General features: G+C 37.7%; 1 protein-coding gene and 1 pseudogene across 1 annotated transcript in view; one reads left to right on the forward strand and one right to left on the reverse strand.

Annotated features, from left to right (window-relative positions):
• RNF150 (ring finger protein 150) overlaps nt 1-19,773 on the reverse strand; it is a 245,283-nt gene that overhangs the window by 87,978 nt on the left and 137,532 nt on the right. The window contains exon 2 of the mRNA XM_004263590.4: nt 4,524-4,774. Within this exon, the coding sequence (XP_004263638.1) occupies nt 4,524-4,774 (251 nt within the window). The remainder of the gene's footprint in view (nt 1-4,523; nt 4,775-19,773) is intronic.
• LOC101285041 (ATP-dependent RNA helicase DDX50-like) lies at nt 13,611-16,232 on the forward strand (annotated as a pseudogene).

The following is a 19,773-nucleotide window of genomic DNA, read 5'->3' on the forward strand; positions in this document are numbered from 1 at the left end:
GTCCGCTTAAATTCCAGAATATTCAGTAAAAGTGGCACAGTTGGAATTGTATGGAATCGTTATGGAATCTATATGATAGTAATAATGACACCCTTCATTGAGAGCTTTGCAAGTGATTGATCATGTTCAGGGACTTTAAAATAGAAGATACATTAAGCCATTTAATCCTCACTATAACTATAAAAAGAAGGTATATTCCCATTTAGTTTAGAAAACTACAGCACAAAGTATCTTGTCCACTTGTGGTAAGTGGTGGAAACCGACTACTAGGTAGCCACCAAAAATCATGTTTCAAAGATTATTTAATGATGGGGGAAATGCTCACCATTTAATAAGAAAAGAGAACACAAACTCACATGTCTTACATGTGTGTATCTCATGCATACATAGACACATATACGATGACATTTTACTGAATATATATATATATGGGGTTAAAAGTCTGAAAGGTAATGTACTCAATTGTTAACAATTCAGTAAGGTGATGAGTGATTTTGTCTTCTCTTTTAGTATTTTTCTATGATTGCCAAAATTTATTAGAATAAACATGCATCATTTTGAGAGTCAGAAAAAAGCAATAAAAATGTTTTAAAAAATTGTTCCAGAAGCTATAGAAGATTTAAACAGACAAATTTCCATAAAATAAATAAAAAGTCCAAGAGCTGTCCTCCTAAAACAACTTAGAATTTATTGGCTTACAAAAAGTTCTATAATACTTCAAGGATCAGCGAATTCCAGGGCTGTTTAAAATGCTCTAGAACTGGGCTGTCCGATGGGGCTTTCTATGATGATGAAAGTGTCCTATCTATGCTGTATCTATACTAGTAGCCACTAGAAATGTAGCTAGTATGACTGAGGAGCAGAATTTTACATTTTATTTTATTACAATTAATTTAAATTTAAATAGACACGCATGGCTAGTGACTACCATGTTGGACACTGCAACTCTGGACTATAGGAAATGGAGGAAAATTTGCAAATTCTTCTTATAAAACCAGTATAGCCCTTACCTAAACATGATAAAAATGTAAACTATGGACAAATTTCACATGTGAATATCAAGGTAAAAAATAAATAATGTACCACATAAGATATGATCAAAACAGTCTAGCACACATTAGAGGATTAGCATGTACTGGAAATTCAGGATGGTTCAATATTAGGAAATCCATTAATTTAAACCACTCCTATTAATAGATCAAAAGAGAAAACCCAGACTACAGCTCTTGCAAAGGCATTTGTTAAAATTAAAAGTACATTCTTGATTAAAACTCTGAATAAAACAGGACTATGTTGACATTTATACAACATGTTAAATATATGTCTGAACCTAGAAGACTGCATGGGGAAATAATAAAATTGAGAAATGATAAAAACGATCCATTAAACTCAGAATGTTCCCATTAAATACTGAATGAAGAGTAATATGTTCACTATTACTACTATTACTTTAGTTGATTCTGGAGGCACAAGTCAGTGAAGTTAGATAATAGAGAAAAAAAGGAGTTTTAAAATTTGAAAGAAGTAAATTATCATTGATTGCATATTATTAGTATAATCCTGATAAACTGATACAAACAATCACAAGTACCGCAGTGTAGTGGTTAAGAGCATACACTCTGAAGCCTTGCTGTTGGTTCAGCTGCTGTCTCTATTAGCAACAGGCTGTGTGACCTTGGGCAACTTATTTAACCTGTTTCCCTCTCTGTAAAATGAAGAAAACAGAATTATCTGCTATAAGCCTATGAAGTAGGTTAAGTATGTAAATATATAGAGAGCTCTTACAACATGCCTGCATTTAATATATACTATATAAGATCACTATTATTAAGGTAATAATAATAATTTAAAATGATAATAAATTATAAAATACATAAATTACTAAATTATAATAATGTACAAAATAAACATAAAAAATCAAAAGACTTCCCATATGAAAAAGGGGATTTCATTTATAATTGCAACACAATGACCTAGGAATAAACATAAGAAGAATGTGCAAGATTAAATGAGGATAGTTTGAATGCTATTAGGGAATAAAAAGAATAATTGAATAAAGGGAAAACATATACTACACTTTGATAGGAAGATTCAACATCAGTAGGTTATAAACTCCTTCTAAATTATTCTATAAATTAAAAACCTAGCTAAAAGTGATTCTAAAATCATGTAAAGATAAACACGAAAAAAGTGAAAGAGCAATGAAAGAAGATTAGCATGAACAGATATGAGACATTATGGTGCTAAAACATTCAAAACAGTATGATATTGGAATGTGAATAGACAGATTAAAGCTACATTTTATAGAGCATAGAAATAGAACTGAATACATATGGGGCTTTAATATATGCTAGATGGGGAGGGTTCTGCATACGAGAAGGAAAAGATTAATTATTCAATAAATACCAGTTACAAAAACTGGTAGGCAATCTGAAACAAAACTAATGTTGGCTCTGTACTTGATTCCTTACACTGAAATAAGTTCTCTGTAGATTAAAGTTTAATCATAAAAGTGAAATTAAAAAAGCAGTGGATGAAACCATGAGATACTGTTTTTCTATAGTCTTGGGCTATAGAAGATCTTATTACATAAAACTCAGGAGCTATAAAAATTGATAAATTCAGTTATGTAATACCCCCAAATTTCTGCATGGTAAAAAGCTCCAAAGATAAATCAAAGACAACAACAACTTGGGAGAAAAAAAAATGGAATCTGTAGGATTCCCCAAAAAAGGGTTAACTGCTCTGACCAGTAAAGAGCTTATACACACCAGTACGATGTGACCAACAGCTCAATTGAAAAGTGGTCTAATAATGTAAGCAGATACTTCATAGAAAAAAAAAAAATCACCTTTTTCTATTTTATGTTATTTGTGATAAGAAAAATGTGATACCATTTTTAACTTATTAAATTGCATACAACAAAAAAGCTGTAATATTCATTTGGTGAGGATATGCGTAAGTAGTGGTTGTCATTAGTATATTGTTGTATATGTTAGTATAAGCAGTATTAAATTAATACTCTACTGCATGAATGTCATTTATATTAGTATAAACAGTATTACTATATTGTTGGTTAATGTATAAATTGGTTCAACCTTTCTGGCAGACAATTTGGCAGTATCTATTATAGTTTAAAGTACACATACTATTGCCCTAGCTATAAAACTTCCAGAATTTACCATACAGATATACTCACAAATGTGTTGTGTCATGTGTACATGTTTGTGTGTGTGTGTGTGTTTTGTTTTGTTTTTTGGTAAGAGAAAACATGTCCATTAATAGGAGCTGGTTAAATAAATGCGGCATATGCAGAAAATAAAGCATTATATAGCATACCTCGTTTTACTGCCCTTCACAGATACTGTGTATTTTACAAATTGAAGGTTTGTGGCAACCCTGCATTGAGCAAATCTATCGGCACCATTTTTTTCTGGTAGCATTTGCTCTTTGTGTCTCTGTGTCACATTTTGGTAATTCTCACAATACTTCAAACTTTTTCATTATTACTATATTTGTCATGGTGATCTGTGATCAGTGATCTCTGATGTTACTATTGCAACAAGATTACGATGAGTTGAAGGTTCAGATGATGGTTAACATTTTTTAGCAGTATTTTAAAATTAAGGTACATACATTGTTTTTTTAAGACATAATGTTATTGCACACTTAATAGACTATAGTATAGGGTAAACATAACTTTTATGTGCACTGGGAAACCAAAAAATTCCTGTTGACTCGCTTTATTGAGATATTTGCTTTATTGCAGTGGTCTGGAATGAAACCTGCCATATCTCCAAGGTCTGCCTGTACAGTTATTAGAAATGAGAAGGCAGCTTGGATTGAGTGTTGATAAGAATTAATCTCCAAGATGAAGTGAGAAATACAGGTACAGAGTTAAGTGTGCTATCATTTGTTTAAAAACACACATATACACACACACACACGTTTGTAAGCATATAAAATATCCCTGGAAGGAAAGATATTCCAAGGAGAAGAACTGCTTAATTGAGGGACAAACATGGGAAAGCAATTACTTTTCACCGTATACCATTTTGTACCTTCTTCATTTTATACTATGTGTAGGCACTGTCTGTTCCAAAATTAGTTGTTTTTTAAAATACCTTTTATTTTTTGTCTCCTTCTGTTCACAAGGAGGACATCCTGGCTCTTTCCACATTATGTTGATACAATTAGCATAATCTCAGCTCCCTTCCTCTTTCTCCCTTTATTTTGTTCTTAAATAAGTAAATAATTGTCCCCCAAATGAGCAATAGGAACGTGGGACAAAGCACTTCCATGTTACAGAACAATGTTAGCAAAACATCAAAATATGTGTACCTGGAAAAGATCTGAAAAACTATACAGTAAATGTTAACAGTGTTTATCCTGAGTGGGGGCATCATAGGTAATTTTGGTTTTGGTCTTGGTATTTTCTGTGATTTCCAAAGTTTACACAATAATATGTCTTATTCTGGTAATAATTTTTAAGTTTTTTCTTTTTTTAACTTTCTGCTACTCACCTGGTTCCTGTCCCTGGCATTTGCATATCGAAACCTCTGGATATAATAGAAGACTAGCCAGGCGAGGGAAATGATCATCAAGACGATGAAGGAGATGGAGACAAACACAACCGAGGTGCGGCTCACGTATTTCTGCAAGTTCCGGGTTCCGATGGTGATGTACATCGTCACGGTGATGTTTCTCTCCAGCAGGCTTACTATCTCCTTCCCTTTGGGCTCAGGAATCATTATTGCCACGATGTCTTCTACACCTGTTGTGAGAGGGACAACAGGGTAAGGGGATGAGAGAAAGAGAAAATTACAGTGAAATGTCTGGACAAAGGAACGGGCACCAAATAATGACACTTCTTTCAATGATTCTATGCCAGATCGAACAGCCAAGTCTAATTCTCAGATCTAATAGCCTGAAATGGAGTTGAATTTTCTCTTTCTTCAGCTACCTTGGGGTGCTGCTATCTTGTATAAGAAAAGAACCTAAAACAAACTCGTGACTTTGGTACCAGCGAGGTCATGATGGTGCTACTTTCTAGCCCCCTATGGTGGTGTTGACCCTGGTCTAGTAAAGGGTAGACCCTTCCCAACCGGCCTAGGTTACAGTTCTATGTTGCATTTCACAGATCCCCCCGAGGAGGGGAAAAAGCACTTTGTACCCCATGGCAAAGGATAAAATGCCCAGTTTTATGTCATCTGTCTCTGAGTTCTCTCTTTCCCATGGACACTAGGGGTACTCAATTACAGATTTCTACTAATCACTCCCAAGGCAGTTTTCTCCTACAGTGAGTACCGAAAGCAACCCCAAAGTGTATTAAAACATAGTTGATTTACAACATTATATTAGTTTCAGGCATACAGCATCGTGATTCCACATTTTTATAGATTATTCTCTATTATGAGTTATTACAAGATAATGACTATAATTCCCTGTGCTATACTATACGTCCTTGTTGCTTATCTATTGTGTACATAGTAAGTAGTTTGTATCTGTTAATCTCATACCCCTAATTTGCCTCTGCCGCCTTCTGTCTCCCCTTTGGTAACCACAAGTTTGTTTCCTATATCTGTGAGTCTGTTTCTGCCAAAGGAGTCTTCTTAACAAGCTCTAATACGACCTGCCAACATAAAATAATGGTCTCAGAATTATCTTCTGCTTATTTTACCTAACTCAATATAAACAGTTTGTGTATTCTCACGCCAAGCAAAGGGAGGATAGAGGCTGTATGGATCGTTCCAGGATGGTTTTACCTCCGCTCTCTAATACTCTCACCGCCAAGTGTCTTACTGGACACTTTGAAGCAGAAGTGGTACCTTTCTTCAGTCTGAGTTATCTGGGTCATTGTCCCTGCTCTTCATGACACTCTGAGGCACAGTCTCTTGGTGGGGAGTTCAGGGGCCTCTGTAAGGGGTCTTTAGTAAGGATTTGATATTAGCTCCAAATGAGCTACTCGACATGCCGCTGTGGCTGACGTACAGATTAGAACATCAGTTTCACTAGGATAGTTCTCAGGGATCACCCCAATTCAAACCCATGCCTGCGACATTCTTCATGGGCCCCACTTTGACATGGAAATGTCCTATTACTTGGGGTTACTACAAATTAAAGTGCAAATTTACAATTAGGGTATAGATTCTGGACAAAAGTAAACACCACTTCAGCTGCTTAAAGCTGGCCTTATTCACGTGCTGAGGTCAGTCAGCGAGACGGAACGACCAGATTATATCTGTTCAGGGTGTTGCAAGTCTCTTAGAAGTTATTTAGGGCTTTCACTTGACCTTGATTCTATGCAGTTTTTCCATCCTAAATTCTTTGATGGTATTTCACTTAGGGTGAATGAATACTTTTAAAAGCTAACTAGATACAATGGTGTCTGTGTATGAGACAACAATTATATGATTTTTTCAATTCCTAAAACCTTTGCACTGGCTCAACCGTAAAATCACAAAACTACACAGTGTTTAGATTTGGCTGTTATTTCTGGGAATTACTGAAACTGATGGCTTAGATTTCAACTTTGCAGAATTTACCGACAATTCTGATGCTTGTTCTCTCATCATGTTTACTTCAGCTAATGGTTGCATGTGGTCTGAGGTTTCGTGAGGAATTAAAGCTGCTGGAAGGTTTTGTCTCTACAGAAATACGATCCTCTTTGCATACTGGACTAATCTGGTCTGATGAAGCTCATCTCAGTGCTGTAGGCACTTTGTAGATATTTAATCAGTGACAGAATCCTAAGTTTTCATTTTATTTTTTTATTTATATTTTTTATGCGTGTCTATTCATATAAGACTCTGTAGGCTCAGACTTGGACAAGTTTTATACTTTTTAGTAGTCAACTTATCAATGTATTCCTCTATGGCATCGTTTTGATACACTGCTTAGGAAGCTCTTCTCCACCAAAGATGATAGAAATACTCATCTAAAATTGCTTATCAAAACCTTAAATGTAGTTTTATTTTTCCATTTAAATCTTGAACAATCTGAATGTGATTCAATAACAACACATTTATTGAGCTCCTATAATGTGCTGGGCAGAAAGGAGACAGATAGGATGCAATTTATTTTTCCTCTAAATTCTCAGACATATATTGTTGTCTACTTTTGGATTTATTTTTTTTTTATTGTAAGATGAGTCTATCTTTCGCTGACCAATACCAGGCTCTTTGGGTTGTGGAGCTGTTAACATATTTACTATTTGGTAGCCTAACCCTTTCTTCACCAATTTCCACCCCTCCTGGCAAAACAATGCTCCTATTACCTCCTTAATTATATTAAGAGACCATAGAGAGTAACAGTGAAGAATTGGGCTCTGGAACTGGACAGCTTTTTCAAACTTCAGCTCAGCATGTTTAAAATAGGCAACCAGAAATGCAAATCAAAACTACAATGAGGTATCGCCTCACACCAGTTAGAATGGCCATCATCAAAAAATCTACAAACAACAAATGCTGGAGAGGGTGTGGAGAAAAGGGAACCCTCTTGCCCTGTTGGTGGGAATGTAACTTGATACAGACACTGTGGAGAACAGTATGGAGGTTCCTTAAAAAACTAAAAATAGAATTACCATATGACCCAGCAATCCCACTACAGGGCATATACCCAGAGAAAACCATAATTCAAAAAGACAGGGCTTCCCTGGTGGCGCAGTGGTTGAGAGTTTGCCTGCCGATGCAGGGGACACGGGTTTGTGCCCCGGTCTGGGAAGATCCCACATGCCGCGAAGCGGCTAGGCCCGTGAGCCATGGCCGCTGAGCCTGCGCATCCGGAGCCTGTGCTCCGCAATGGGAGAGGCCACAACAGTGAGAGGCCTGCGTACCACAAAAAAAAAAAAAAAAAAAGACACATGCACCCCAATGTTCACAGCAGTACTATTTACAATAGCCAGGTCATGGAAGCAACCTAAATGTCCATTGACAGATGAATGGATAAAGAAGATGTGGTACCTACAGACAATGGAATATTACTCAGCCATAAAAAGGAATGAAATTGGGTCATTTGTAGAGACGTGGATGGATCTAGAGACTGTCATACAGAGCGAAGTTAGAAAGAGTAAAACAAATATCGTATATTAACACATATATGTGGAACCTAGAAAAATGGTACAGATGAACTGGTTTGCAGGGCAGAAATAGAGACACAGATGTAGGGAACAAACGTATGGACACCAAGGGGGGAAAATGGTGGGGGGTGGGGCGGTGGGATGAATTGGGAGATTGAGATTGACATGTATACACTGATGTGTATAAAATGGATAACTAATAAGAACCTGCTGTATAAAAAAAATAAATAAAATTCTAAAATTCAAAAGAAAAAAATAGGCAACCAAATTTTGGATATCCACAAAATTTTAAATTACCCATCACCCATTTATCAGGACATGAGAAAACATTTTCTCTTCCTATAAAGTATAATTAGCTACTTTAACGCATTCATTTTAAACTTAAGTGCTTAGTTACACTACCTGTGTTGTTCATCCCACTGTTGTACTTTCATGATATATGACATCCACTTGAAAAGACAGTGAAAATGGAAATGGGGCGGTTCTTTTCATCTGGACCTCAACCGTATTCATCTTCAATATTCATAATGAATTTCTAGGGCTGATGATGGTAAAAAATAGATGGGATTCTGGGATATTCCTCCATGCACTTTAGGCTATTACTGTGCGTGATAAAAAGAGATACTGAGGGTATCCACTTATCCCAATAGAAATAGTCATTAAGAATTTAGGTATTTAGGGTGTCCAAAAATGGTACAAAGTGGACTTGATGAATTATCTGAGCAGTCTGATCAATGCACAAAATCCAGGACCAAAAGCTGCTATAGGATCTAATCTGTTCAAATAAGACATGTGCACCAATGTGAGTTTTCAGACAATTCCCGGATCTTTGCTTCATTTTGAAGATGCAGCTAGCGTCCCAGAGAAGCCAGCAGATTTTCCCCAGGTAGGTTGTAGTGTAATTGCTCTGAGGGTGTACGTGAGGAGGGAGCGAGGGGAGAAGTGGGGGTGATGGAGGAGAGTGCGCTGAAAGCCCAGCTGAGAGATGTCCTCAGAGTTCAGTGCTGCCTTAAGCGTCTAATCCATGACACACAGGAGGCTCTGAGGCTCGGGGAAGAGAAGTTAACAAAAAGCATATTTTGTATGGGTAAAATCTACAAAGAGGTCCTGCTCTTTGGGCAATTCTGTGTATACTCTGACTCCTAGTCGCCGTAATATAGAGTGTCTCTTTTTGCAAAATGAAGTCCGCCTACCATCTAGTTTCCTCCCAAAGGCACTTTCTACTTCTGAGTGATCGCTGCTGTGTAATTATCGTGTATCCCGGAAAAACTCTTCAGCCCTGCGAGAGAACGTGTGACCAGGACACACAGGACCCTGCAGCCAGTAGTTTTAGTGCTTCCTTTTCCCGGGAGAGGGCTTAATTGCCATCATCTAATTTGCTACATGCAGATAAGTAAGGAATCAAAACAAAAGTTCAAAAAGCCAAAGAATGTTGAATAACCAGGAAATCCTTTACTTATGAATTCAAAACCAGGTTGCTTAAACACTGTATTAATAGAATGTTTAGAAAACCAGCAAAGGGCTAGATATTTTACAGAGCTGGCGGCCCCATGCCTTCCTGTGCATCTTGGAGGGTGATAAGATCCCTCCTAGGTTCATGTGAGCAAAAATCCTTTTTCAATTCTCTGCATCCTCTCTCCCCTAATCCTTACTTTAGTTCCACGGATGGCCCTTTAGAATTTAGTCAACACTAAGCGAAACCTGCAGTTTCCATTTGTAGATATTTTTTATTTATACACTTAATATCTACTTTTTTTAAAAAAGAGTCAGCTCCTGATTATTATCTATTCTCAAGTGAGATAATGTATGTGAAATGACTTACAGAGCCTGCAAAGTACCATAGAACTGTAAAGTATTATCACTTTCTGCATTAATTTAAAAATTATTTTTAACAAACACAGATGCAAAAATAAAGCACTCACAAATAGATTCCAACCATATAGTAAAAACTCTTCATGACCCAGGGGATTTATCCTAGGAAGGTGAGGGTGATTTAACATTAGAAAATGTGTTAATGATTAGGGGAAGCTCAGTAAAGGATGTACAAGAAGGTTTTGTTTTACAACTTTTCTGTAAGTCTAAAAACATGTCCAAAAAAGTTTAAAACTTATTTATAGGTTTTTTATACTTACTGTTTGGTAATGCTTACGAGTCTAATTAGAGGTTATTTGGTCTACCTCTCTGGATGCGTCTTAACTGAGACAACCAAGTGAGGAGGTGTATTTAGGAGGAGAGTGCCTTGTGTTTGGGTAATCTTGACTCTGGAGAGCCACATGGCAAACCAACCACAGAGGAAGAGAGGCGGGCAGAGAAATCTTCCCCAAAGAGAAGATGAGTTGTGTGTTAAATGGGATAGGGAGGGTGGGAGGGAGGGAGAGGCAAGAGGGAGGAGATATGGGGATATATGTATATGTATAACTGATTCACTTTGTTATAAAGCAGAAACTAACACAACATTGTAAATACTCCAATAAAGATGTTTAAAAAAAAAAAAAAAAGAGTCCAGGGCTTAGAATGCAGAGAGATGGCTGCCTTGGGCTATTCCTGGCAGAGAATCATAAATTCAAATCCTACAGGTGCCAGGTCAGGAATCTAAATATAAGCCCGGTGAAAAGACAATAGGAAATGAGATGATTTGAGAAGAAAATAACACACATCCATCTAAAGGTTGGTTTGTTTGTTTTTTTTAACTGGAAAGCACCTGGAGTTAGTCTTTGGGCCACTAGTTTTCAATCCATGATAGGTTCAAGAGTTTAAGAGGGAAGAGTAAAAGGATTTTGAGGTGTCTGTCTAGCCCAGCATCAGATGGAAAAGTAGACCAGACTTTATGACAGAAGCCCTATGGAGTACAGAGCTAATGTTCAATGAACTTTGGAAATAAGACCATAGGCCTAGAATATTTTCAAATACAGTTTTTCTGTGTAAATGAAAGTTTGCATGCAGGGAGAAACGAGGGTAGCAACTATCAGACTGCCGGTGAATGTCTCACCCCAAACCTTAATACATCACTGTGTGTGCTATATTTTATGCATAAGCACATCCCACAATTCTCTCCATTCCACAGCTTTCCAGGAATTATTCCTGGACCAACAGGGGAGGGAGCCTCAAAAGTAAATAAATTTCAAAATGGTAAAATATTCATTTGAGAAGTGGTTTGAGTACCTAGTGTGAAAACAGGAAGAGTAACAACAGTAAAGAGGTCAAATACATTTTTTTTTTTTTTGCGGTATGCGGGCCTCTCACTGTTCCGGACGCGCAGGCTCAGCGGCCATGGCTCACAGGCCCAGCCGCTTCGCGGCATGTGGGATCTTCCCGGACCAGGGCACGAACCCGTGTCCCCTGCATCGGCAGGCGGACTCTCAACCACTGCGCCACCAGGGAAGCCCTCAAATACATTTTTGACAAGAGAATCAGATATGTACATTGAAAATAAGGGCATTACTGTAAACAAGGTACATTATACATCTGAAAAAAGATTTAGATAAACATTTAGAACACTGTGTCTTTCCTTCATTACATCAGTAAAACAAATAAAATTTGATATTTAGTATCTACCAAAGATTCCAGGTTTGTTCCAGAGAATGAAACATTAAAATTCCATTTTTGGGGGGAATTAAAAAAAATGTGTTAATGCGTTTCAGTACATTAACAAATTAAAGGAATACAACGTATGATTATCTGGTGTAGCTAGCTGTCCTCCAATATCTGCTCTCTTGCACTTCTATGATATTAGTGTCTCAGATGGGCACGGGCTGTTGAGTGAAAAGCATTAATCATCAGTAGCCTCCCTTGCAGCTGGATATGGCTATGCGATGAATATTTGGCCATTGAGATGTTGAGTGGAGATGACTTTGCTACTCCAAGGTCTTATCCATAAAAGGGCTGAGTATGTGCATCCCAGATCCTCTCTCCTTTTCTCTGACTTAACATGGAGAGATGTAGAGCAGCCAGCTTCTTAGAAACCTAAGCCATATGTTGGGAATGGTACCCATTCTGATCCTTATTAAGAGAAATATATGGAAACTTACTTAATATGATATAAAGTATCTTCCAGAAATTCAAATCATGAACAAGACAAGGATGAGTCCATATTTAAAGTAGAAGTAATATTTGGTGCAAAGAAACATAGGAATTAAAGTGGTAAATCTTGGAAAGGAAGAGTACAAACTGTCATTATTTGACGGATCACATGACCATCTGAAAAAGCCAAGATAACTCAGCTATTAAAATTAGGAGAATGTTCAGTAAAATATAAGATTCAAGATCAACATACAAAAATTAGGAGGTTCCTATACACCAGTAATACCTAACGAGAATATGTAATGGAAAAAGTGATCTATACATATAGCAGCAGAAGTCATAAAATATCTAAGGATAAACCTAATAAATACTAGCCTTATATGAAGAAAACTATACAATAAAGTTTCTTTGTAAGACATCAAAAATTTCTGAAGAAGCAGATTTTATTTCAGCCAAAGTGTTATTCAGTATTATGTAGTTAGTTTCCAAACATATGTGATTTTTAAAGTTATCCATTTGCAATCATTATTATTTTGCTATTGTTGCATTATGGTCAAAGGAACACAGTCTCTTGATATTGATCCTTAATCATCTAATATATTTTTGGGGGGTAAATGTTCCATTTGTATTCAGAAACAGTGTATTTGAAAACATTATTTGCTGTGTATACATATCTCATTGATTAAGCTTATTAATTATATTTAGATCTTCTGTATCTGTTTATTTTCGCCTGCTTGATTGTCTCAAAGGGGAGTGTCAAAATGTCTCATACAACTGTTGCTCTATATGTTTTCTCTCTGAAATTCTGTCAGTTGCTGCTGTACTTTGAGTTTGTGTAGTTAACTGCATGTGTGTTCATGACGGTTATATCCACTCACACTATTGTTGCTGTAGAGAGGTCTGATGCCATCATGATTCTTGTTGTTTGGAAGTGATCTGCTCTTCCTCTTTGTAACCTTTTGGAGTTACATTTGAGAATCATCTTTGATATTCTTAAATGTCACTAGGTCTATTTATGAGTATTCACCCATTAGTTTGGTAGTACGTGAACACTTTCAATTCAAGCTGTTTCATTCTTTCTTTGATTCTAAAACATTTATCTTCATACTTTATTGAAATATTTCCTCCTATATTTTTTCTCTCCTGTGATTACTATTATCCTATTGGTGGTACTTATTTTTCTGGTCACCATATTTTTTTAATACTTTCCCCCTCTCATTTAAAAAAATTTTATTTTGAAATAATTATAAACTAATAAGTGGCAAAAATAATACACAGAGGTCCCATGCACCCATCTCCCAGCCCCCTCCAATGGTGACATCTTACATATTATAGTGCATTATCAAAACAAGAAATTGATTGGCACAATACAATCAACTAGATTATAGGACTTAGACATCATTAGTTTTGGCAAAACTACACCTAAAATGTCTTCGTATAAAACTCTGTGACAGGTGGCTGCCTGTAGGTGGTTGTGGCCGCCGTGCCCAGAGGGAGGCAGCGGTGGCGGCGAATGATGCCTGGGAAACTCCTCTGGGGGGACATTTTGGAGCTGGAGGCACCTTTGGAGGAGACCGAGAGCCAGAGGAAGGAGAGGCAAAAGAACTCTGTGGATGTTGGAATTCGGATACGGGATTATGGACCTGTACTTCCCTTACAAGGCTGTTATGAAGATTTAAACAAGATAAGCTGAAAACATATTACACAATGCTGGAATGACAGAAGGAAGTCAAGGCACCATTATGACTCAGATGGGAAATCAGAAACAACAGAAAATGGTGTTGCAGATGACCGGGATGCTCCCAAACCCAAACGAGCTAAAATGAAAGAGAAGCTAAATGGTGACACCGAGGAAGGATGTAATAGACTTTCAGATGAATTTTCTAAATCTCGTAAGTCAAGAAGAAAAGACCTATCAAATGGAGATATTGATGAATATGAAAAAAAATCAAAGCAAGTGTCATCCTTAGATAGCTCTACTCATAAATCAAGTGATAATCAACTAGAAGAGACCCTAACACGTGAACAGAAAGAAGGAACATTCTCCAATTTCCTTATTTCTGAAGAGACTATAAAGCTTCTGAAAGGTCGAGGGCTAACATATCTCTTTCCTATTCAAGTTAAGACTTTTGGTTCTGTATATGAAGGAAAAGATTTAATTGCTCAAGCGCTGACAGGAACAGGAAAGACATTCTCTTTTGCCATCCCTTGATTGAAAGACTCCAAAGACATCAAGAGACAATTTAAAAAAGCCGCTCACCAAAGGTACTTGTTTTGGCTCCTACAAGGGAACTGGAAAACCAAGTAGCCAAAGACTTCAAATATATAAGTAGGAAACTCAGTGTGGCGTGTTTTTATGGTGGAACATCATATCAAAGCCAAATTAATCATATTCAAAATGGTATTGACATCTTGGTTGGGACCCCTGGTCGTATCAAAGATCACCTGCAGAGCGGCTGATTAGATCTTTCTAAACTGCACCACGTTGTGCTGGATGAAGTGGATCAAATGTCAGATTTAGGTTTTGCTGAACAAGTTGAAGATATTATCCACAGATCCTACAAAACTGATTCTGAAGACAATCCTCAGACTTTACTTTTTACTGCAACTTGCCCACAGTGGGTATACAAAGTTGCAAAAACATACATGAAATCCAGATATGAACAGGTTGACCTTGTCGGGAAAATGACTCAAAAGGCTGCAACTACTGTGGAACATCGGACCACCCAGTGCCATTAATCTCAGAGGCCAGCAGTTATTGGAGATGTCCTTCAAGTCTACAGCGGGTCTAAAGGGAGGGCTATTATCTTCTGTGAGACCAAAAAGAATGTAACTGAAATGGCCATGAATCCACACATAAAAGAGAATGCCCAGTGTTTACATGGCAACATCACACAGTCACAAAGAGAAATTACACTGAAAGGCTTCAGAGAGGGTAGTTTTAAAGTTTTGGTGGCAACCCATGTGGCTGCCCGTGGTTTGGACATTCCTGAGGTTGACCTGGTGACTCAGAGTTCACCTCCACAGGATGTTTAGTCCTATATTCATCGCTCTGGACGCACAGGTAGAGCTCGCCAGACAGGGGTTTGCATATATTTTTATCAACCAAGAGAAAGGTATGTGGAACATATGTCAATTAATATGTCAATTAAGATATGTGGAACAAAAAGCAGGAATTACTTTTAAACATGTAGAGGTTCCTTCTACAATGGATTTAGTTAAATCTAAAAGCATGGATGCCATCAGGTCTCTGGCTTCCATTTCTTACGCTGCTGTTGATTTTTTTCGACCATCAGCCCAGAGACTGATAGAAGAAAAAGGGGCAGTGGATGCACTGCCTGCAGCATTAGCCCACATCTCTGGCGCACCAAGTTTTGAACCACGTTCTTTAATCACCTCTGATAAGGGGTCTGTGACCATGACTCTGGAAAGCCCAGAAGAAATACAGGATGTTAGCTGTGCTTGGAAAGAACTTAACACAAAGCTGAGTAGCAGTGCTGTGTCCCAAACTACCAGAATGTGCCTCCTAAAAGGAAATATGGGCATTTGCTTGGATGTTCCCACACTGAGTCAGAAAGGTTACAGGAAGAGTGGCATGATTCAGACTGAATACTCTCAGTGCCAGCCAAGTGGCCTGAAACTGAAGAATATTATGATGGAAACACATCTTCTAATTCCAGACGGAGGAGCTGCTGGTCAAGTGGCCGGTGTGGCCGGCCAGGTAGACATAGTCCACAGGGGAGTCGGTCAGGAAGTCGACAAGATGGTAGAAGACTAAGTGGGAACAGAAATCGATCAAGAAGCAGGGGCCACAAACGGAGTTTTGACTGAGATAGTTGATCTACCAGTGTGAGCTTGCCTATTTCTGCCTAACCATGTACATTACCCACCAAAACATTAGGTCATCATAGTTGAGGTCTGTTTCCGCTATTTGCAAAGAAGTTGGTTGTATTTTTTTTTAAGTATTTCACAAGAATGGTTGTAAACAAATCTACTTACCCAGTTATACCTTTGAATAAAAAAACCTCCTTTTATTGTCTCTTAAAAAAAAAACAACTCTATTTTATCACACATATAGAGTCATATAACTACTACCCACAATTAAAATATTGAAATATTCCATCACCATAAAGGAATTCCCTCTCCCTCTCTTTCCCCTTCTCTAACCCCTGATGTCTCCATCTCTTTAATTTTGTCTTTTCTAGAATGTTATATAAATGGAATCATATCTTTTGAGATTGGCTTTTTTTCACTCAGGATAATGTCCTTAACATCCATCTAGGTTGTAAGGTTGCATGTATGAGTAATTCATTCCCTCTCATTGTTGAGTAGTATTCTATGGTATGGAATATGGTACATCAGAGTTTAACTGTTCACCCATTGATGGACATAAGGGTTATTTCCAGTTTTGGGCTATTAAAAAACTTCTATGAACATTAGTGTACAAGTTTTTGTAGGAATACAAGTTTTCCTTTTTCTGGGATGAATGCCAAGAAGGAATACAATTGTTAGGTTGTATGATAACTGCATACTTGGTTTTAAAAAGAAATTACCAAACTGTTTTCCAGAGCGGCTGTATTATTTTCCATTCCCATCAGCAATATATGAGTGATCCAGTTCCTCAGCATTCTTGTCAGCATTTGGAATGCTCACTGTTTTTAATTTTAGCCATCATAATAGATATATAGTGATATTTCATTGTGTCTTTTGTCCATTCTGGCGGACACATGGAAGAGTTTCTCAAGCTGATCTTCCAGCTCATGAATCTGTCTTTAGCTGTATCCATTCTGTATTTTACCTCATTTATTGTGTTCTTTAATATTTAAACTATTGTATTTTTCATACTGAATGTTTCCCATTGGTTCTTCTCATTTTTTTTTAACAACATTTAGCTCCTGCTGCATAGAATCTTCCCTTAATATTTGTGGTCCATCTTTTCAATCACTCTTTCTCAGCTGGTATCTACTCATTCTGTACCTTCTTTAATAATGGTGATACTCCTCAGTTGTCTTGTGAGCTCATGTGTCCCTCGTGGAATCAGCTACTCTGCCTGGTCATGTTTTCTGGGGAATAACCAAGGCAGGGGCCCTAGTTTTGTTCTTCCAGAAGATTAAGAAGAAATATGAATAAGCTCAGATGGCCCCAAGCACCACAGAAGAGCCAGCGACTCCTCCCATTCAGGCAGGCCCGTCAAGATCACGGATTGCTTGACCTACTGTCACCTGGCCCCATCCCCAACCTGAGGCGCTGCGGAAGTTTAGGCCTCCTAAGTCATGAGTTACCTCCCAGATCCTTATAGCTACACTGCTCTGTCCATCATCTAGTCCAACCCAACTTCCTACCCATGTCCTGCTCCTCAAACCCTTCCTCTATGACTCTCGGAAATTTAAGTCTCGGAAATTTAAATCAAATTCTCTAGTAGCTTCCATCTCTTCTGGGAATGATGCTTTCACTCCCTTGATCCTCCACCTTTTTGCTTTGATTGAGCTGGCTGCCCTATGAGGACACTACTTTCTCTGAACTGTGATCAAGGGGCAAGTCTTTTTTTTTACATTTTTATTAAACCCACATACCTCAGGGCCAGAAGATGGATGGGTGTCCATACTCCATCTTGCTACTTCCCAACCTTTACTCCTAACCTCATCCTATTCGCCTTCAAAAACCACTTATCTTTTGAGATTCTCTCCACCTGGATGGATAACTCTCTCTCCCCTCTCTTGGCCTCATCTGCCAACCTCCTGTTCATCTCTTTTATCATCCTCTTTAGCTCCCCTAGCTTCTAATAGTCATCCTCCTTGGACTGGAAATTTATTTTATTTTTTTCATGTACAGGGTTTTTAAAATGGTGGCAAAATACACATAACATAAAATTTACCATCTTAACCATTGTAAGTATACGGTTCAGCGGCATTAAGTACATTCACATTGTCGTGCAACCATCATCCCCATTCATCTCCAGGATTCTTTTCATCTTGCAGCACTGAAGCTGTGTACCCATTATACAATATTCTCCCCTCCTCTGAGGCCCTGGCATCCATGATTCTACTCTCTGTCTCTATGAATCTGACTACTACAGATACCTCATATAACTAGAATCATAGAGCATTTGTCTTTTTGTGACTGGCTACCTTCATTTAACATGAAGTCCTCAAGGTTCATTCATGTCGCAGCATGTGTTAGATTTTCCTTCTGCTACATTAATGAATATTATTCCATTGTACGTACTTAACTATATTTTACTGATCTATTCACCCATCAATGGACACTTGGGTTGCTTCTACGTTTTGGCTACTCTGAATAATGCTGCTATGAACATGAGTGTACAAATATCTGTTCATGGACTGGAATTTTAGTATTCACAAGGATAAGCCACCCAAAACTCCGGCCTGTTGGCTGTTTTTTCCCCTCTTCTCCATTGACCCTCCTTTTCCTCCAGTCCTTCTTAGACACACATTCCCACTGTCTTCCTCTGGCCCTTGTCACTCCTAGAAATTGCACCACCTCTGATCTCAAAGATGTCACTTTCTTACTACCCATCATCCCCCTCCTGGCTTCACTTCTGTCCTCACCTAGCCTAGATCATATGGTCCATAATTATAAGAACTCCTCTAAAAATACAGCTAGCTCCCGTGCTCTTCCATTTCTCCATAGAATGTGGCCTACAAAATTTTCTTTTCCTATGCCTCCACTGCATCATGGGAACACGGTTAAGAGAAAAATCTCACAAGTCAGCTGTTTTCACTTTGAATTTACGATCCCTTTCCTCGAATGAACCCCTTCCCCTCTCCTTCCCCTTCCCTAGCCCCTGATGTCCACTTATCTGTTCTCCATCTCTATAATTCTGTCATTTCTAGAATGTTATATAAATGGAATCATGCAGTATGCAATCCTTTGAGATTGGCCTTTGGCTTTTTTTCACTCAGCATAATGTAGAACACCTGTTCTACTCTGTTCTGGACCTGCTTTCCCTTTGTCCAAGTGATGACCTCATATCTTTATATCTCTCCTCAAACCTCCTGTACACCCCTTCCCACCCACATTCTCTATTAGCTATCTTACTGCAGGAGTCACTGAGAAAAAATACCCATCAGAGGGAAATATCTTGTCTTATTATTAAATGAGGTAATTCACAGTGAAGAACTTAGCACAGAGCCTGCCATATAAAAACCACAATACAGATGTTAAGTTTTATTGGTATGATTATTGTCTTACCACTACCAGATGTATCCTGAAACCCATGTACTACTATACTTGTTGGGAATGGGAACGATGCTGTCTGGGACACAGTCTTAGTCTGGACAATAAAAATAGTTTTCAGGGGATAAAAACAAATTCACAGTAAGATGACTTCAGGAGTGTAGAAATTGATCATTCAGGAACCAAAGTGATAACCTTTAGTGCAAACCAACTGACATTTTTTCACCAGAAGACCTCTAAGTTCAAAATATTAAAATTCATCTGAGTTGTTGGGTAAAAACTGGTCATCTGTGCTCCCTCAATGCTTTGCTTACAACTTGAAATATGTCAAACTCCGGGTGTTACTAAAGTGCACTTTATTTTTTTAAATGAAGCCAAAATCATAATTTATTACTTAATATATGTCAGCCATATGGACTAAGTACTTTTTCTTTTTTGAATGAAAGATTCTTTTTTATTATTATTTATTTTTAATGAAT

This window comes from Orcinus orca, chromosome 4, assembly GCF_937001465.1.
Source record: "Orcinus orca chromosome 4, mOrcOrc1.1, whole genome shotgun sequence".
Classification (NCBI taxonomy): domain Eukaryota; kingdom Metazoa; phylum Chordata; class Mammalia; order Artiodactyla; family Delphinidae; genus Orcinus; species Orcinus orca.